Raw genomic sequence first — 19,078 nt, 5'->3', positions numbered from 1 at the left:
CAGCGTCCACATCCACACAACGTCCACACAGCGTCCACACAGCATCCACACAACGTCCACACAGCGTCCACACAGCGTCCACATCCACACAACGTCCACACAACATCCACACAACATCCACACAACATCCACACAGCGTCCACACAGCGTCCACATCCACACAACATCCACACAACATCCACACAACATTCACACAGCATCCACATCCACACAACGTCCACACAACGTCCACACAGCGTCCACATCCACACAACGTCCACACAACATCCACACAACATCCACACAGCGTCCACATCCACACAACATCCACACAACATCCACACAACATCCACACAGCGTCCACATCCACACAACATCCACACAACATCCACACAACATTCACACAGCGTCCACATCCACACAACGTCCACACAGCGTCCACATCCACGCAACGTCCACACAACATCCACACAGCGTCCACATCCACACAACATCCACACAACATCCACACAACATTCACACAGCGTCCACATCCACACAACATCCACACAACATCCACACAACGTCCACACAGCGTCCACATCCACACAACATCCACACAACATCCACACAACGTCCACACAGCGTCCACATCCACACAACGTCCACACAGCGGCCACATCCACACCACATCCACACATCCACACAGCGGCAACACAACGTTCACACAACATCCACACAACGTCCACACAATGTCCACAAAACGTCCACACAGCGTCCACATCCACACAACATCCACACAGCGTCCACATCCACACAACATCCACACAGCGTCCACATCCACACAACATCCACACAATATCCACACAACATCCACACAGCATCCACATCCACACAACATCCACACAGCGTCCACATCCACACAACATCCACACAATATCCACACAACATCCACACAGCATCCACACAACATTCACACAGCGTCCACATCCACACAACATCCACACAGCGTCCACATCCACACAACGTCTACACAGCGTCCACACAACGTCCACACAGCGTCCACATCCACACAACGTCCACACAGCGTCTACAGAGTGTCCACAAAATGTCCACACAACATTCACACAACGTCCACACAGCGTCCACACAACGTCCACACAGCGTCTACACAACATCAACACAACGTCCACAAAACGTCCACACAACGTCCACATAACATCAACACAATGTCCACACAACGTCCACACAGCGTCTACACAACATCAACACAACATCCACACAACGTCCACAAAACATCCAAGCAACATCCACACAACATCCACACAACATCCACAAGGGGGGAGAGTGGGGTAAGATGAGCCAGTGGGTAAGTTGACCCACCCCCTTTATCTTGGCAACTATACACTTTTATTGTCATGTGACCATGTATATTGGAATCAGCTAGTTTTGTCCAAAATGGCAGCTATGGGGCAAAGTGAGCCAAATGCTGTGGGGTAAATTGAGCCAGTGTTTTAACTCAGCCCATCATAAAGCGCTGTAGTGTAGTTTCATCTCTGAAGCATAAACTGCTGTAGTTTATCATTGTCTTAAATGGGTTTAGTTTGAGATTGTGTGATATGACCAGTGTACTCCTCTCTGATGACCTCTCTGATGACCTCTCTGATGACCTCTCTGATGCCCTCTCTGATGCCCTCTCTGATGCCCTCTCTGATGCCCTCTCCGATAACCTCTGATAACCTCTGATGCCCTCTCCGATAACCTCTGATAACCTCTGATGCCCTCTCTGATGCCCTCTCCGATAACCTCTGATAACCTCTGATGCCCTCTCCGATAACCTCTGATAACCTCTGATGCCCTCTCTGATGCCCTCTCTGATGCCCTCTCCGATAACCTCTGATGCCCTCTCTGATGCCCTCTCCGATAACCTCTGATGCCCTCTCTGATGCCCTCTCTGATGCCCTCTCTGATGCCCTCTCTGATGCCCTCTCTGATGCCCTCTCTGATGCCCTCTCTGATGCCCTCTCCGATAACCTCTGATGCCCTCTCTGATGCCCTCTCCGATAACCTCTGATGCCCTCTCTGATAACCTCTGATGCCCTCTCTGATGCCCTCTCCGATAACCTCTGATAACCTCTGATGCCCTCTCTGATGCCCTCTCCGATAACCTCTGATGCCCTCTCTGATGCCCTCTCCGATAACCTCTGATGACCTCTCTGATAACCTCTGATGACCTCTCTGATGCCCTCTCCGATAACCTCTGATGACCTCTCTGATGCCCTCTCCGATAACCTCTGATAACCTCTGATGCCCTCTCTGATGCCCTCTCTGATGACCTCTGATGACCTCTCTGATGACCTCTGATGCCCTCTCTGATGACCTCTGATGACCTCTCCGATAACCTCTGATAACCTCTGATGCCCTCTCTGATGACCTCTGATGACCTCTCCGATAACCTCTGATAACCTCTGATGACCTCTCTGATAACCTCTGATGACCTCTCTGATGCCCTCTCCGATAACCTCTGATGACCTCTCTGATAACCTCTGATGACCTCTCTGATGCCCTCTCCGATAACCTCTGATGACCTCTCTGATGCCCTCTCCGATAACCTCTGATAACCTCTGATGCCCTCTCTGATGCCCTCTGATGACCTCTCTGATAACCTCTGATGACCTCTCTGATGCCCTCTCCGATAACCTCTGATGACCTCTCTGATGCCCTCTCCGATAACCTCTGATAACCTCTGATGACCTCTCTGATAACCTCTGATGACCTCTCTGATGCCCTCTCCGATAACCTCTGATGACCTCTCTGATAACCTCTGATGACCTCTCTGATGCCCTCTCCGATAACCTCTGATGACCTCTCTGATGCCCTCTCCGATAACCTCTGATAACCTCTGATGCCCTCTCTGATGACCTCTGATGACCTCTCCGATAACCTCTGATAACCTCTGATGCCCTCTCTGATGCCCTCTCTGATGACCTCTGATGACCTCTCCGATAACCTCTGATAACCTCTGATGCCCTCTCTGATGCCCTCTCCGATAACCTCTGATGACCTCTGATGCCCTCTCCGATAACCTCTGATGACCTCTCCGATAACCTCTGATGACCTCTCTGATGACCTCTCCGATAACCTCTGATGACCTCTCCGATAACCTCTGATGACCTCTCCGATAACCTCTGATGACCTCTGATACCCTCTGATGACCTCTCTGATGACCTCTGATGACCTCTCCGATAACCTCTGATGACCTCTCTGATGACCTCTGATGCCCTCTCCGATAACCTCTGATGACCTCTCTGATGACCTCTGATGACCTCTCCGATAACCTCTGATGCCCTCTCCGATAACCTCTGATGACCTCTCCGATAACCTCTGATGACCTCTGATACCCTCTGATGACCTCTCTGATGACCTCTGATGACCTCTCCGATAACCTCTGATGACCTCTCTGATGCCCTCTCTGATGACCTCTCCGATAACCTCTGATGACCTCTCCGATAACCTCTGATGACCTCTCTGATGACCTCTGATGACCTCTCTGATAACCTCTGATGACCTCTCCGATAACCTCTGATGACCTCTCCGATAACCTCTGATGACCTCTCTGATAACCTCTGATGACCTCTCCGATAACCTCTGATGACCTCTCCGATAACCTCTGATGACCTCTCTGATAACCTCTGATGACCTCTCCGATAACCTCTGATGACCTCTCTGATGACCTCTGATGACCTCTCAACGTCCACACAGCGTCCACATCCACACAACGTCCACACAGCGTCTACAGAGTGTCCACAAAATGTCCACACAACATTCACACAACGTCCACACAGCGTCCACACAACGTCCACACAGCGTCTACACAACATCAACACAACGTCCACAAAACGTCCACACAACGTCCACATAACATCAACACAATGTCCACACAACGTCCACACAGCGTCTACACAACATCAACACAACATCCACACAACGTCCACAAAACATCCAAGCAACATCCACACAACATCCACACAACATCCACAAGGGGGGAGAGTGGGGTAAGATGAGCCAGTGGGTAAGTTGACCCACCCCCTTTATCTTGGCAACTATACACTTTTATTGTCATGTGACCATGTATATTGGAATCAGCTAGTTTTGTCCAAAATGGCAGCTATGGGGCAAAGTGAGCCAAATGCTGTGGGGTAAATTGAGCCAGTGTTTTAACTCAGCCCATCATAAAGCGCTGTAGTGTAGTTTCATCTCTGAAGCATAAACTGCTGTAGTTTATCATTGTCTTAAATGGGTTTAGTTTGAGATTGTGTGATATGACCAGTGTACTCCTCTCTGATGACCTCTCTGATGACCTCTCTGATGCCCTCTCTGATGCCCTCTCTGATGCCCTCTCCGATAACCTCTGATAACCTCTGATGCCCTCTCCGATAACCTCTGATAACCTCTGATGCCCTCTCTGATGCCCTCTCTGATGCCCTCTCCGATAACCTCTGATAACCTCTGATGCCCTCTCCGATAACCTCTGATAACCTCTGATGCCCTCTCTGATGCCCTCTCTGATGCCCTCTCCGATAACCTCTGATAACCTCTGATGCCCTCTCTGATGCCCTCTCCGATAACCTCTGATGCCCTCTCTGATAACCTCTGATGCCCTCTCTGATGCCCTCTCCGATAACCTCTGATAACCTCTGATGCCCTCTCTGATGCCCTCTCCGATAACCTCTGATGCCCTCTCTGATGCCCTCTCCGATAACCTCTGATGACCTCTCTGATAACCTCTGATGACCTCTCTGATGCCCTCTCCGATAACCTCTGATGACCTCTCTGATGCCCTCTCCGATAACCTCTGATAACCTCTGATGCCCTCTCTGATGACCTCTGATGACCTCTCTGATGACCTCTGATGCCCTCTCTGATGACCTCTGATGACCTCTCCGATAACCTCTGATAACCTCTGATGCCCTCTCTGATGACCTCTGATGACCTCTCCGATAACCTCTGATAACCTCTGATGACCTCTCTGATAACCTCTGATGACCTCTCTGATGCCCTCTCCGATAACCTCTGATGACCTCTCTGATAACCTCTGATGACCTCTCTGATGCCCTCTCCGATAACCTCTGATGACCTCTCTGATGCCCTCTCCGATAACCTCTGATAACCTCTGATGCCCTCTCTGATGCCCTCTCTGATGACCTCTCCGATAACCTCTGATAACCTCTGATGCCCTCTCCGATAACCTCTGATGACCTCTGATGACCTCTGATGACCTCTCCGATAACCTCTGATAACCTCTGATGCCCTCTCTGATGCCCTCTCCGATAACCTCTGATGACCTCTGATGCCCTCTCCGATAACCTCTGATGACCTCTCCGATAACCTCTGATGACCTCTCTGATGACCTCTCCGATAACCTCTGATGACCTCTCCGATAACCTCTGATGACCTCTCCGATAACCTCTGATGACCTCTGATACCCTCTGATGACCTCTGATGACCTCTCCGATAACCTCTGATGACCTCTCTGATGACCTCTGATGCCCTCTCCGATAACCTCTGATGACCTCTCTGATGACCTCTGATGACCTCTCCGATAACCTCTGATGCCCTCTCCGATAACCTCTGATGACCTCTCCGATAACCTCTGATGACCTCTGATACCCTCTGATGACCTCTCTGATGACCTCTGATGACCTCTCCGATAACCTCTGATGACCTCTCTGATGCCCTCTCTGATGACCTCTCCGATAACCTCTGATGACCTCTCCGATAACCTCTGATGACCTCTCTGATGACCTCTGATGACCTCTCTGATGACCTCTCCGATAACCTCTGATGACCTCTCCGATAACCTCTGATGACCTCTCTGATAACCTCTGATGACCTCTCCGATAACCTCTGATGACCTCTCTGATGACCTCTGATGACATCTCTGATGACCTCTCTGATAACCTCTGATGACCTCTCCGATAACCTCTGATGACCTCTCCGATAACCTCTGATAACCTCTCCGATAACCTCTGATGACCTCTCTGATGACCTCTGATGACCTCTCTGATGACCTCTGATGACCTCTCCGATAACCTCTGATGACCTCTCCGATACCCTCTGATGACCTCTCCGATACCCTCTGATGACCTCTCTGATAACCTCTGATGACCTCTCTGATAACCTCTGATGACCTCTCTGATAACCTCTGATGACCTCTCCGATAACCTCTGATGACCTCTCTGATAACCTCTGATGACCTCTCCGATAACCTCTGATGACCTCTCTGATAACCTCTGATGACCTCTCCGATAACCTCTGATGACCTCTCCGATAACCTCTGATGACCTCTCTGATGCCCTCTGATGACCTCTCTGATAACCTCTGATGACCTCTCCGATAACCTCTGATGACCTCTCTGATAACCTCTGATGACCTCTCCGATACCCTCTGATGACCTCTCTGATAACCTCTGATGACCTCTCCGATAACCTCTGATGACCTCTCTGATGACCTCTGATGACCTCTCTGATAACCTCTGATGACCTCTGATGACCTCTCTGATAACCTCTGATGACCTCTCCGATACCCTCTGATGACCTCTCTGATGACCTCTGATGACCTCTCCGATAACCTCTGATGACCTCTCTGATAACCTCTGATGATCTCTCCGATAACCTCTGATAACCTCTGATGACCTCTCCGATAACCTCTGATGACCTCTGATGACCTCTCCGATGACCTCTCCGATGACCTTGTTTGGTCAGTTTTATGTTGTTTAAATTCATATTAATATTTGAAAAAGGAAGTTTTGATTATTGAAGGTGTTTTTAAAAGACATGGGTTTGATTCAGATTCACTTAGACGGTCCAACTTACCCGCTGACTCTGATCGACTTACCCCTAACCTGGGGGTAAATTGAGCCACACAAAAGTCTTTTTTTTTTAGAACCCTTTGCATTCTGATCGTTGATAAAGATAGCGATGACTTTAGAGGCGTTCGTTACACATCTGCCTTATTTACTCTCATTGTGAGTAACACATGAGTAAACTGACTCATCTTACCCCACTCTTAACCCTAAAGCCTGTCGTATTTGATACCTGCATTTCTGAGGCCTGTAAATGATCTGTTGAACACACTCTTCTGTCTGAGCTTAAGTTAATCACAGATACTGAGGCGAAACTCACCGTATTATTGTCTCCAGTTGACCCTTCACACCTCGACCCTCAATGGGGCTCAATGGGTTTCATGCATTAAGTGTTTAGAATTAGCAATTCAGATGTGTGTGTGTGTGTGTGTGTGAGTGTGAGAGAGAGAGAGAGAGAGAGAGAGAGAGAGAGAGAGAGAGAGAGAGAGAGAGAGAGAGAGAGAGAGAGAGAGAGAGAGAGAGAGAGAGAGAGAGAGAGAGAGAGAGAGAGAGAGCACCTGGGTGGAGATGATATCTAAATGAATGTAATAGGTAAACCTGCATAGATCTTCAATTGTAGACTTTATTTGTCACTTCTAAGCGCATTTTCACGTAAACACGCGAGATCAAGCCCTGAAGTCTCTTGCGCCCCCTGGTGGCCACCGTCAGTACTGCGGTTACCGTAACGCGTTCCGCACTGTCGAAAAACGCTGCGAACACTACCCAGGCAAACATGAGCACGTGTGTTGTGCGTTTTCTCCATTCGCTCGAGAAGTCTCCGTGAGGACAGAGTGAAGCACATTCGGTCATGGCTCTTTATATGAAAGCGGCGGAGATTCTGGAGAAGGTGGAGCAGAAACAGGGCGCCGTCAAGACTCTGGTTTACGACAGTAAATTCCCAGTAAGTGCTGATATATCGACCTCTCACGCGCTATGAGGCGCAACTACACACACACACACACACACACACACACACACACACACACACACACACACACACACACACACACACACACACACACACACACACACACACACGACTTCATTCAACAGAATATCTGTGTACGAGTGACATTAGCCTGTTCTCTTCATGTCTCGTGTTTATCAACACACTCAGATCGATGATTAGTCGCGTGGGAATGACGTCACGGCTGATGTCACACTTCTCACGATCATGGGTTTGATAATTTAATGACGTTAACCGTTTAATTGTTTTGTCTTTTCTCCAGAATATCAAGCAACTCTTCGCTCTGGTGTGTGAAACTCAGAAATACTCATCGGTTCTGCAGGAGATCATCAACAACACAAACCTCCTGAAACACACCAGACTCCGCATCTATCTGGCCAAAGTGAGTGTGTGTGTGTGTGTGAGTGTGAGTGAGTGAGTGAGTGTGTGTGTGAGTGAGTGAGTGAGTGTGTGTGTGTGGTGACAGAACCGGCTAATATGGTCACACTTCCTGGTTCTAGTAAGAACTGGAGCTGCTGTGTTTTGGACCAGCTGGAGTTTTTAAAGCGAGGGGGCGGCTTTGCAACCTTAGCTAAATTAAGTATACATGATACTAAGTAATGATCTGAGATGTCATCGCTCTGCTGCAGAATTTCAACGGTATCAACATTTATTCCATGTGACAATATTAGGTCTAAAGTATGATTATGGCGATGAGTGGCTCCTGACACGTGTTGCCTAACTCCAATAGAGTTTAGTGTGTCTTTAAATGCTAATCCCAATACGTCTTTTCCGTTGTCAACATGGATATTAAAATCACCAACAATTAGTACTTTATCTACGGCCAGAACTAACTCTGATAGAAAATCAGCAAATTCTTTGATAAAGTCTGTATTATGCCCAGGTGGCCTGTATACAGTAGCTAACACAAATGTTGAACGGGTTTTATCATCTACACTACATAGCGTTACATAAAGCACCAAAACTTCGAAGGAATTATATTTGAAACTAGACTTCTGAGTAATACTGAAGATATTATTATAAATTACAGCAACTCATTTAAGGTAATGTAGTCGTCAGGTTTTAGCCAGGTTTCTGTCAAACACAGCACATCTAGATTATTAGTGTGTGTCGGTCACAGGTGTGTGTTTGTGTGTGTCGGTCAGCTTCACAGGTGTGTGTGTGTGTGTGTGTGTCGGTCAGCTTCACAGGTGTGTGTGTGTGTGTCGGTCTACATTACAGGTGTGTGTGTGTGTTTGTGTGTGTGTCGGTCAGCTTCACAGGTGTGTGTGTGTGTGTCGGTCAGCATCACGTGTGTGTGTGTGTGTCGGTCAGCATCACAGGTGTGTGTGTGTGTGTGTGTGTGTGTGTCGGTCTACATTACAGGTGTGTGTGTGTGTGTGTGTTGGTCTGCATCACAGGTATGTGTGTGTGTGTTGGTCTGCATCACAGGTGTGTGTGTGTGTGTGTGTGTTGGTCTGCATCACAGGTGTGTGTGTGTGTGTGTGTGTGTGTGTGTGTGTGTGTTGGTCTGCATCACAGGTGTGTGTGTGTGTGTGTGTGTGTGTCCACAGGTGCTGGTGTATGACCTGCTCATTGGTCAAGGGCTGAAGTGTGGCGGCGCCTGGAAGGTCCTGATGATGAAGCATCGCTCCAGATTACAGTCGGCCTTGGCCAGAATCAAAGTCAAGAGGAAAGTGAGTCGAGATCAGGAGCTGCTGCCCTCCGGCTCCCAGCACACACAGGGTGAGTGTGTGTGTGTGTGTGTGTGTGTGTGTGAGTGTGAGTGTGTGTGTGAGTGTGTGTGTGAGTGTGTGTGTGAGTGTGTGTGTGTGTGTGTGTGTGTGTGTGTGTGTGTGTGAGTGTGTGTGAGTGTGTGTGTGTGAGTGTGTGTGAGTGTGTGTGTGTGTGTGTGTGTGTGTGTGTGTGTGTGTGAGTGTGTGTGTGTGTGTGTGTGTGTGTGTGAGTGTGTGTGTGTGTGTGTGTGTGAGTGTGTGTGTGAGAGTGTTAGGGTGGGCGATGTCCCCTAAATTGGCAGTTGATGATGTTTACAGTAAAACATTGCGATGGTCGATGATATTGTTGTTGTTTAGATGGTCATTTACTACATCTCTTTACATAAATACTATTTTCTACTTGACTATAATTTGGTTGCCCAGTGTTGAGTATGTGAAGCTGCTTGAGGTGAACATCAGCACTGAAGCACAGCTGGTTTAGATGTGTGTGTGTTCTTCAGATGTTCTCCCTCGGTATGTGCGCGTCAACACACTGAAGACCACGCTGGATGATGTCATCGATTACCTGAAGCGAGAGGGATTTGCGTATCAGGGAACGGCGATGAGGTGAGTGTGTTCTCGCTCTCGCAGAGCCTCCACTAGCAGCTGCTCAGGGTTTGATCCGCAATCTCCGCCTCAGGGTCGAGGATCTGGATCATCTCTCCGGGAAGATGTTCCTGCGGGATCTGCACCTCCAAGACCTTCTGGTGTTCAGCTCCAAAACAGACTTCCACAACCACTTCCTGTATAAAGCCGGACACATCATCCTGCAGGACAAGGTGAGTGTGTGTGAGAGAGAGTGTGTGTGTGTGTGTGTGTGTGTGGGCATGTTTTTGTGAAATATCAGGACACAAATGTGTATAATGTCATGGGTATTACAAAAAGAGGGAGAAATATGAGGACGTTCCCCATGTCCTCACTTTTCAAAATGCTTATAAATCACAGAATGAGGTTTTTTTCACAGAAAGTGAACTGCACAGTCTCCTGTGAGGGTTAGGTTTAGGGGCAGGGGCAGTGTGTGTGTGTGTGTGTGTGTGTGTGTGTGTGTGTGTGTGTGTGTGTGTGTGTGTGATGGGTAGGTTTAGGGTCAGTGTAAGGGGATAGAAAATGCGGTTTGTACGGTATAAAAACCATTACGCCTATGGAATGTCCTCACATTTCACAAAAACAAACATGCGTGTGTGTGTTGATGTGGGATGTGTGTGTGTGTGTGTTGATGTGTGTGTGTGTGTGTGTGTGTGTGTGTGTTGCAGGCCAGCTGTCTCCCTGCGTTCCTCCTGAAGCCTCCGGCCGGCAGTCATGTGATCGACGCCTGCGCCGCTCCAGGGAATAAGAGCAGCCATCTCGCCGCCATCATGAGCAATAAAGGGTCAGGGCAGAACCAAAGCTTGCATTTTTTTTTTATTTATAAATGTATGAAATTAGTATCCTATAATATTTTGTGTATAGTAAAATAAGTGAAATATTTACCTTTTATTTGAATGATGTAATGTATTTTCTAAATGGCCAACAGGAAGTTGTTTGCCTTTGACCTTGATGCGAAGCGCCTGTCCACCATGAGCACTCTTCTGCTTCGGGCTGGGGTCACATGTCATCAGCTGGCCAATCAGGACTTTCTGAAAGTAGATCCACAGAGCCCAGAATACAAGGACGTGGAGTACATCCTTCTGGACCCGTCCTGCAGTGGCTCAGGTGATTATACACACACACACACACACACACACACACACACACACACACACACACACACACACACACACACACATCCTTCTGGACCCGTCCTGCAGTGGCTCAGGTGATTACACACACACACACACACACACACACACACACACACACACACACACACACACACACACACACACACACACACACACACACACACATCCTTCTGGACCCGTCCTGCAGTGGCTCAGGTGATTACACACACACACACACACACACACACACACACACACACACACACACACACACACACACACACACACACACACACACACACACACACACACACACACACACACACACACACACACACACACACACACCCTTCTGGACCCGTCCTGCAGTGGCTCAGGTGATTATACACACACACACACACACACACACACACACACACACACACACACACACACACACACACACACACACACCCTTCTGGACCCGTCCTGCAGTGGCTCAGGTGATTACACACACACACACACACACACACACACACACACACACACTATATCACCAGAAGTGTTGTGCCGCCCCTTCACATGCTCATGAGCTTTAATGCCATCCCATTCTCAATCCGTGGGGTTTAATATGGAGTCGCCCACCCTTTGCAGGTCTAAAGTACTAACGAGTCCACACGGCACCAGAAGCCTTCGCTCAGCTGAGGAGCGAGTGGTCCAATCACTGAGAGGCAGAAAATCCCTTTCCAGAACATTCTCATTCACCGTTCCCACGATCTTCCCACCGCCATCCCAAACGCAGAATCATGACAACATTCAAAAGTCAACTAAAAACTCAGCCCTTTCTTCCCTCTTTCTCTCCCTACTCTAGCCTGTGCTACACTGAGCAATGTACACAGACTCAGTATTTCAGGGGTAACACTTTAGAATAATGGTCATTAGTTAACATTAACTAATATTGAACTGCACTTATAAAGCGTTTATTAATCTTTGTTAATTTCAACATTTACTAATGCATTATTAAAATATTGTTAACATTAGTTAATGCTGTGAACTAACATGAACAGCTGGATTTATATTAACTAACGTTAACAAAGAAGAACAAATACAGTAACAAATGCACTGCTCATGGTTAGTTCATGTTAGTTAATACATTAACTAATGTTAACTAATGACCATTATTCTAAAGTGTTACCATTTCGGGCACTTGTTGCGCTTACTTGACTCTTCATGATCAATCGCTTCCAAGTTGTAAGTCGCTTTGGTTAAAAGCGTCTGCTAAATGGATAAATATATCCTCAAGGTTTAGGAGTGTGTTTATGGGGATTCTTCATTTGTGATGTTGGACGAGAAGGCCTGGCTCTCAGTCTCCGCTCTAATTCATCCCAAAGCTGTTCTATCGGGTTGAGGTCAGGACTCCAGTTCCTCCACCAAACTCCTCATCCATGTCTTTATGGAGACGCTTTGAGCACTGGAGCAGTCATGCTGGGACAGGAAGGGGCCGTCCCCAAACTGGGCCCACAAAGTTGGGAGCATGAAATTGTCCAAAATGTCTTGGTGAAGCATTAAGAGTTCCTTTCACTGGAACTAACCCCTGAAAAACAACCCCACCCTATAATCCCCCCTCCACCAAACCCAGACTCGTCCATGGGATTGTCAGACAGAGAAGCGTGATTGGTCACTCAGAGAACACGTCTCCACTGCTCTAGAGTCCAGTGGCGGCGCACTTTACCCCACTGCATCCCACGCTTTGCATTGCACTAAGGCTTGCATGAGCTGCTCGGCCATGGAAGCCCATTCCATGAAGCTCTACACACTGTTCTTCAGCTCATCTGAAGACCACAGAAGTTTGGAGGTCTGGAGCTCTTGATTCTGCAGAAAGTTGGCCACTTCTGTGACCCTCAGCATGAGCTGACCCCGCTCTGTGACCCTCAGCATGCGCTGACCCCGCTCTGTGACCCTCAGCATGCGCTGACCCCGCTCTGTGACCCTCAGCATGAGCTGACCCCGCTCTGTGACCCTCAGCATGCGCTGACCCCGCTCTGTGACCCTCAGCATGCGCTGACCCCGCTCTGTGACCCTCAGCATGAGCTGACCCCGCTCTGTGACCCTCAGCATGAGCTGACCCCGCTCTGTGACCCTCAGCATGAGCTGACCCCGCTCTGTGACCCTCAGCATGAGCTGACCCCGCTCTGTGACCCTCAGCATGAGCTGACCCCGCTCTGTGACCCTCAGCATGAGCTGACCCCGCTCTGTGACCCTCAGCATGAGCTGACCCCGCTCTGTGACCCTCAGCATGAGCTGACCCCGCTCTGTGACCCTCAGCATGCGCTGACCCCGCTCTGTGACCCTCAGCATGCGCTGACCCCGCTCTGTGACCCTCAGCATGCGCTGACCCCGCTCTGTGACCCTCAGCATGCGCTGACCCCGCTCTGCGACCCTCAGCATGCGCTGACCCCGCTCTGTGACCCTCAGCATGAGCTGACCCCGCTCTGTGACCCTCAGCATGAGCTGACCCCGCTCTGTGACCCTCAGCATGAGCTGACCCCGCTCTGTGACCCTCAGCATGAGCTGACCCCGCTCTGTGACCCTCAGCATGCGCTGACCCCGCTCTGTGACCCTCAGCATGCGCTGACCCCGCTCTGTGACCCTCAGCATGCGCTGACCCCGCTCTGTGACCCTCAGCATGCGCTGACCCCGCTCTGTGACCCTCAGCATGCGCTGACCCCGCTCTGTGACCCTCAGCATGAGCTGACCCCGCTCTGTGACCCTCAGCATGCGCTGACCCCGCTCTGTGACCCTCAGCATGAGCTGACCCCGCTCTGTGACCCTCAGCATGCGCTGACCCCGCTCTGTGACCCTCAGCATGAGCTGACCCCGCTCTGTGACCCTCAGCATGAGCTGACCCCGCTCTGTGACCCTCAGCATGAGCTGACCCCGCTCTGTGACCCTCAGCATGAGCTGACCCCGCTCTGTGACCCTCAGCATGAGCTGACCCCGCTCTGTGACCCTCAGCATGCGCTGACCCCGCTCTGTGACCCTCAGCATGCGCTGACCCCGCTCTGTGACCCTCAGCATGCGCTGACCCCGCTCTGTGACCCTCAGCATGCGCTGACCCCGCTCTGTGACCCTCAGCATGCGCTGACCCCGCTCTGTGACCCTCAGCATGAGCTGACCCCGCTCTGTGACCCTCAGCATGCGCTGACCCCGCTCTGTGACCCTCAGCATGAGCTGACCCCGCTCTGTGACCCTCAGCATGCGCTGACCCCGCTCTGTGACCCTCAGCATGCGCTGACCCCGCTCTGTGACCCTCAGCATGCGCTGACCCCGCTCTGTGACCCTCAGCATGCGCTGACCCCGCTCTCTGTGGCTGAGTTGCTGTTGTTCCCAATGGCTTCCACTTTGTTCTAATCCCACTAACAGTTGAGTGTGGAATATTTGGCCTTATTGCACAGGCTCCACCGATCACGGCCCCACGCTTGAGTTCTCTGAGAGCGGCCCATTCTCTCACTAATGTGTGTAGAAGCGAACACACACACACACACACACACACACACACACTCCTGAGAGCGGCCCATTCTCTCACTAATGTGTGTAGAAGCGAACACACACACACACACACACACACACACACACTCCTGAGAGCGGCCCATTCTCTCTCTAGTGTGTGTAGAAGCGTCTGCAGGTCTAGAGCTGGAGTTACACACCTGTGGCCATGAAGAGCTGAACACCTGAACTCTGGGATGTGGAGGCGGATCAATACTTCTGGCACTAGAGTGTGTGTGTGTGTGTGTGTGTGTGTGTGTGTGTGTGTACACTCATGTCCGTCTGTTGTATCAGTGTGTCCTGAAGCTTGTGTTGGTCTCAGGGATGGTGTGTCTGGTCTCAGAACCAGAGGATGGGCGTCTGCAGGCTCTCTCTGCGTTTCAGCGGCTCTGTCTCACACACACACTGCGATTCCCTCGAGTCCAGCGCGTCGTCTACTCCACCTGCTCCACCCACGCCCAGGAGAACGAGGAGGTGGTGTCCGCCTGCCTACAGCAGAACCTGGCGTTCAGGTCAGAAATCACACACAGCTGATGTTTCACAGTATGAGGAGGATTTCTGAGGGGTTTGTGTTTGCTTGTAGACTCGTCCATCTGCTTCCCAGCTGGCATGAGAGGGGTCACGACCCTTTCACCCAGTGCCTTCGTGCCAGCACCGCGAAAACACGGACTCATGGGTTCTTTGTGGCCATGCTGGAGAGACGTCCCCCACAGACCCATGGACAGAACCAGAACCAGAACCAGAACCTCCCAGTGATGTGAGTATAGTGTGTCTGGAGTTTTGTTTGTTTTTTAAAGGGTCATCACACATACACACACACACACACACAGTCTGGTGTTAGTCTTGAGTATCTCTAGAGTAGTGTTGATCCTTCATATCTCACAAGAGTCTTTAGTTTATCATATTTATAAAAGACAGAAACACTGAACCCATTCTTTCTGAACACAGCTGAGCTCGAGGAGGAGAGCAGTGGGCGGAGCTAAAGACACACACACACACACACACACACACACACAATCTCACACACACACACACACACACAGTCTGGTGTTAGTCTTGAGTATCTCTAGAGTAGTGTTGATCCTTCATATCTCACAAGAGTCTTTATTTTATCAGATTTATAAAAGACAGAAACACTGAACCCATTCTTTCTGAACACAGCCGAGCTCGAGGAGGAGAGCAGTGGGCGGAGCTAAACACACACACACACACACACACACACACACGTGTTCACGTTATATGCACTTGCCGAACGAAGCTCAGTGATGTGTGTGTGTCATCCGGGAGAAGTGCCCATATAAGGAGTTCCCCCTTTATGATGTCACACAGGGCCATCCTCTGAAAGGAGTGTGTTTGGCACAGAAATCCTCCAGCTGGTGTTGTGAAGCTCTGTCCGTGTTCATCATGAACTCTAACAGTGAGACTGAGGCAGAATGCAGGAGCAGATCAGACTTCCCCTTTCATCATTGAGCTTTTATGAGCAACTCAAACAGCTCTTGCTCATATTTCACCTGATAATAAATAATAACTGCATTAATAAAAGGCTTTTTTTGGACCATTTAGGATTGAGTTTAAACTCGTGTTATCGGTCAGCGCTGAGCCTCGTGGAGACGGACTGAGTTCGAGTCCCGGCTCAATTAAAAAATGGTCCTAAATAATCAGATTAGTTTGGTGTGACCTGAATATGTTGTTGTTTTGCTCACAGCCCGGCCGTGCCGTCTGGTGTTGAGGAAACGCAGGACACACCACAGTCCAGATCATCTGATGAGGAGCAGATCTCACTGACCACACACTCCGACTCCAAGAAGAGGAAGAGGAGGAACAGACGGAAACACAGGAAGCAAGAAGCCTGACATCAGACTTCAGTCTCACTGCTGTTACTGTAATAAACCACAGAAAGATCTGTAATAAACCACAGAAAGATCTGTATTAAACCACAGAAAGATCTGTATTAAACCACAGAAAGATCTGTATTAAACCACAGAAAGATCTGTAATAAACCACAGAAAGATCTGTATTAAACCACAGAAAGATCTGTTATAAACCACAGAAATATCTGTAATAAACCAATTATTATATTGTTATATATAATTAATCTACAGCTCATCAACGACTCAACTGTTCAGCATTAGCATTGAGAGCATGTGCCGTAATTTAGATATATTTTTAAGATGGTAGAAAGCAGTTTTACAGATGCTAGAAACGTGGCTTTCAAACGAAAGATTGGTATCAAAGAGCACACCCAGGTTCCTCACTGACGACGTGTGTGTGTGTGTGTGTGTGTGTGTGTGTGTGTGTGTGTGTGTGTGTGTGTGTGTGTGTGTGTGTGTGTGTGTGTGTGTGTGTGTGTGTGTGTGTGTGTGTGTGTGTGTGTGTGTGTGTGTGTGTGTGAGTGTGAGTGTGTGTGTGAGAGAGATTGGTATCAAAGAGCACACCCAGGTTCCTCACTGACCAGAGGACTGGACAGAGCATCAAGTGTTAGACAGTATTCTAGGTTACTACTTGTGGAGCTTTAGTCCAATAATTAAAATCATTTTTTTCTGAATTGAGTTGCAGGAAATTACCAGTCATCCAATGTTTTATATCAGCTCTGCATTCCGTTAATCTTGTGAATTGGTAAGTTTCTTCAGGGCGTGAAGAAATCTAGAGCTGAGTATCGTCAGCATAACAATGAAAACTAACGCCATGCTTCCTAATGATATCTCCCAGTGGTAGCATGTACAGGGTGAAGAGCAGCGATAAAAACGATACAGACCCCGTCAGGCTATGGCAGACGTGTCATTCAACATATTGTAAGACGATGTATCATCACAAGAGGTTTGAAAATATATTATAAAGGTTGAAAAGTTACCTAGTGCTGCTTTAAACCATGACAAAGCAATTCCACTAATACCAGCATCATTTTCGAGTCTATTCTCAAGAATGTTGTGGTCGATAGTATCAAATGCAGCGCTAAGATCGAGTAACACTAATAGAGAGATACAGCCACGATCGGATGATAAGAGCAAATCATGTGTAACTCTGATGAGAGCAGTCTCAGTGCTATGATACGCTCTAAATCCTGACTGGAAATCCTCACAGATACCATTTCTTTCTAAAAAGGAACATAATTGTGAAGACACTGCCTTTTCTAGTGTTTCTGACAGAAAGGGTAGATTTGAGATTGGTCTATAATTGACTAATTCTGGAGGATCAAGTTGCTTTTTTTTAATAATAAACCACAGAAAGATCTGTAATAAACCATAAAGAGTGTTTGGTGAGATCTGTCAGACTCACAGAAGTGTGGAACTGTGGGAATGATCCGTCATGCATCAAACAATGAATGAGCACAACTGAAATCAACTTTCCATTTTTATTCAAAACCAGCATATCATATCAGAGCATTTACACAACACCGTCCGTGTGCTCCACTCAGACCTGCACACACACTTTCAGGGTCATTTACACACAAACGGAGCGCTGAATCCACACACCGCTCACACACACACACACACACTCACAGCTCATCTTGTTTCCCAGCAGTCTGTGCGTCTCGCTCAAGCCTGATCTCATGCCTCCCTGCATCAGAGGACTCTTCAACAATACCATTTATTGCAAATTATGTTAAAACATGCATGCAAGGGCGTCTGGGAAGGCTACATCACTTCCTGTCCCCAATTAAGTGGAGTTCTTGGTAATTTTAGGTGAACAAAAGTACAAAAAAAAACAATCAATGGCGTTTTGTGCTTCTGTATTTGTGCATTGAAGTGTTAATTAAATCCAGTGTTCTGTGAATACACACCATAAGCGTTCCTCGACCTGAGAGTGTGTTTGACGGCATCTCACCGCTTCAAACAGCTCGAAGAGTAAAGCATGCACAAACCATAGATTCACACACAGCCAGGAATGATTCATTCGGTACACATGCACGGGAAAGAAAGAGTTCAATATAAAATATCATTAAAACCAACATCCAGCAGCGCCAACGTCACACTTTCCTGAAGTTCACTCGCTTTAGGGGCACTAGCCCTTAGATTTTTTGCACTTTTTGATTTGATCAACCAGTCAAACGTAACCAAACATGTGACCGTTGTGCTCACTTTCACTCAAAGCTGAGTTTGGACCAAATCTCTTCAGCCAGTAATCGAAAATAACTGAACCCGAGATCATCTAAAACTCTCACACACCATTAGGAAAATCAGGCACCCTCAGAGTACAAATCCAGCATCATCCAGAACAGAAGCAGAACACACTAAGGCACACAGAGCAATGAAAGGGTTAAAAACCAATG

At 48.5% G+C, this 19,078-nt stretch overlaps 1 protein-coding gene across 2 annotated transcripts; it reads left to right on the top strand.

The window, feature by feature from the left end:
- Window positions 1–7,558: 7,558 nt before the first annotated feature.
- nsun5 (NOP2/Sun RNA methyltransferase 5) lies at window positions 7,559–17,350 on the top strand. Of its 2 annotated transcripts, none has more exons than XM_079804687.1 (10): window positions 7,559–7,763; window positions 8,092–8,211; window positions 9,383–9,554; window positions 10,045–10,150; window positions 10,224–10,362; window positions 10,837–10,952; window positions 11,097–11,275; window positions 15,131–15,320; window positions 15,392–15,565; window positions 16,514–17,350. In XM_079804687.1, the coding sequence occupies exons 1-10, from the start codon at window positions 7,671–7,673 to the stop codon at window positions 16,659–16,661; spliced, it is 1,437 nt and encodes a 478-aa protein (XP_079660813.1). In that variant the 5' UTR covers window positions 7,559–7,670; the 3' UTR covers window positions 16,662–17,350. The 2 variants fall into 2 exon arrangements, 1 of the variants encoding a protein (XP_079660813.1); XR_013815578.1 differs by having other exon boundaries at window positions 7,572–7,763; window positions 15,103–15,320; window positions 16,514–16,890.
- The last annotated feature ends 1,728 nt before the right edge of the window (window positions 17,351–19,078 follow it).

This window comes from Gobio gobio (genome assembly GCF_949357685.1).
Source record: "Gobio gobio genome assembly, chromosome: 22".
Classification (NCBI taxonomy): domain Eukaryota; kingdom Metazoa; phylum Chordata; class Actinopteri; order Cypriniformes; family Gobionidae; genus Gobio; species Gobio gobio.
This window is presented reverse-complemented; position numbering and strand designations above follow the sequence as displayed.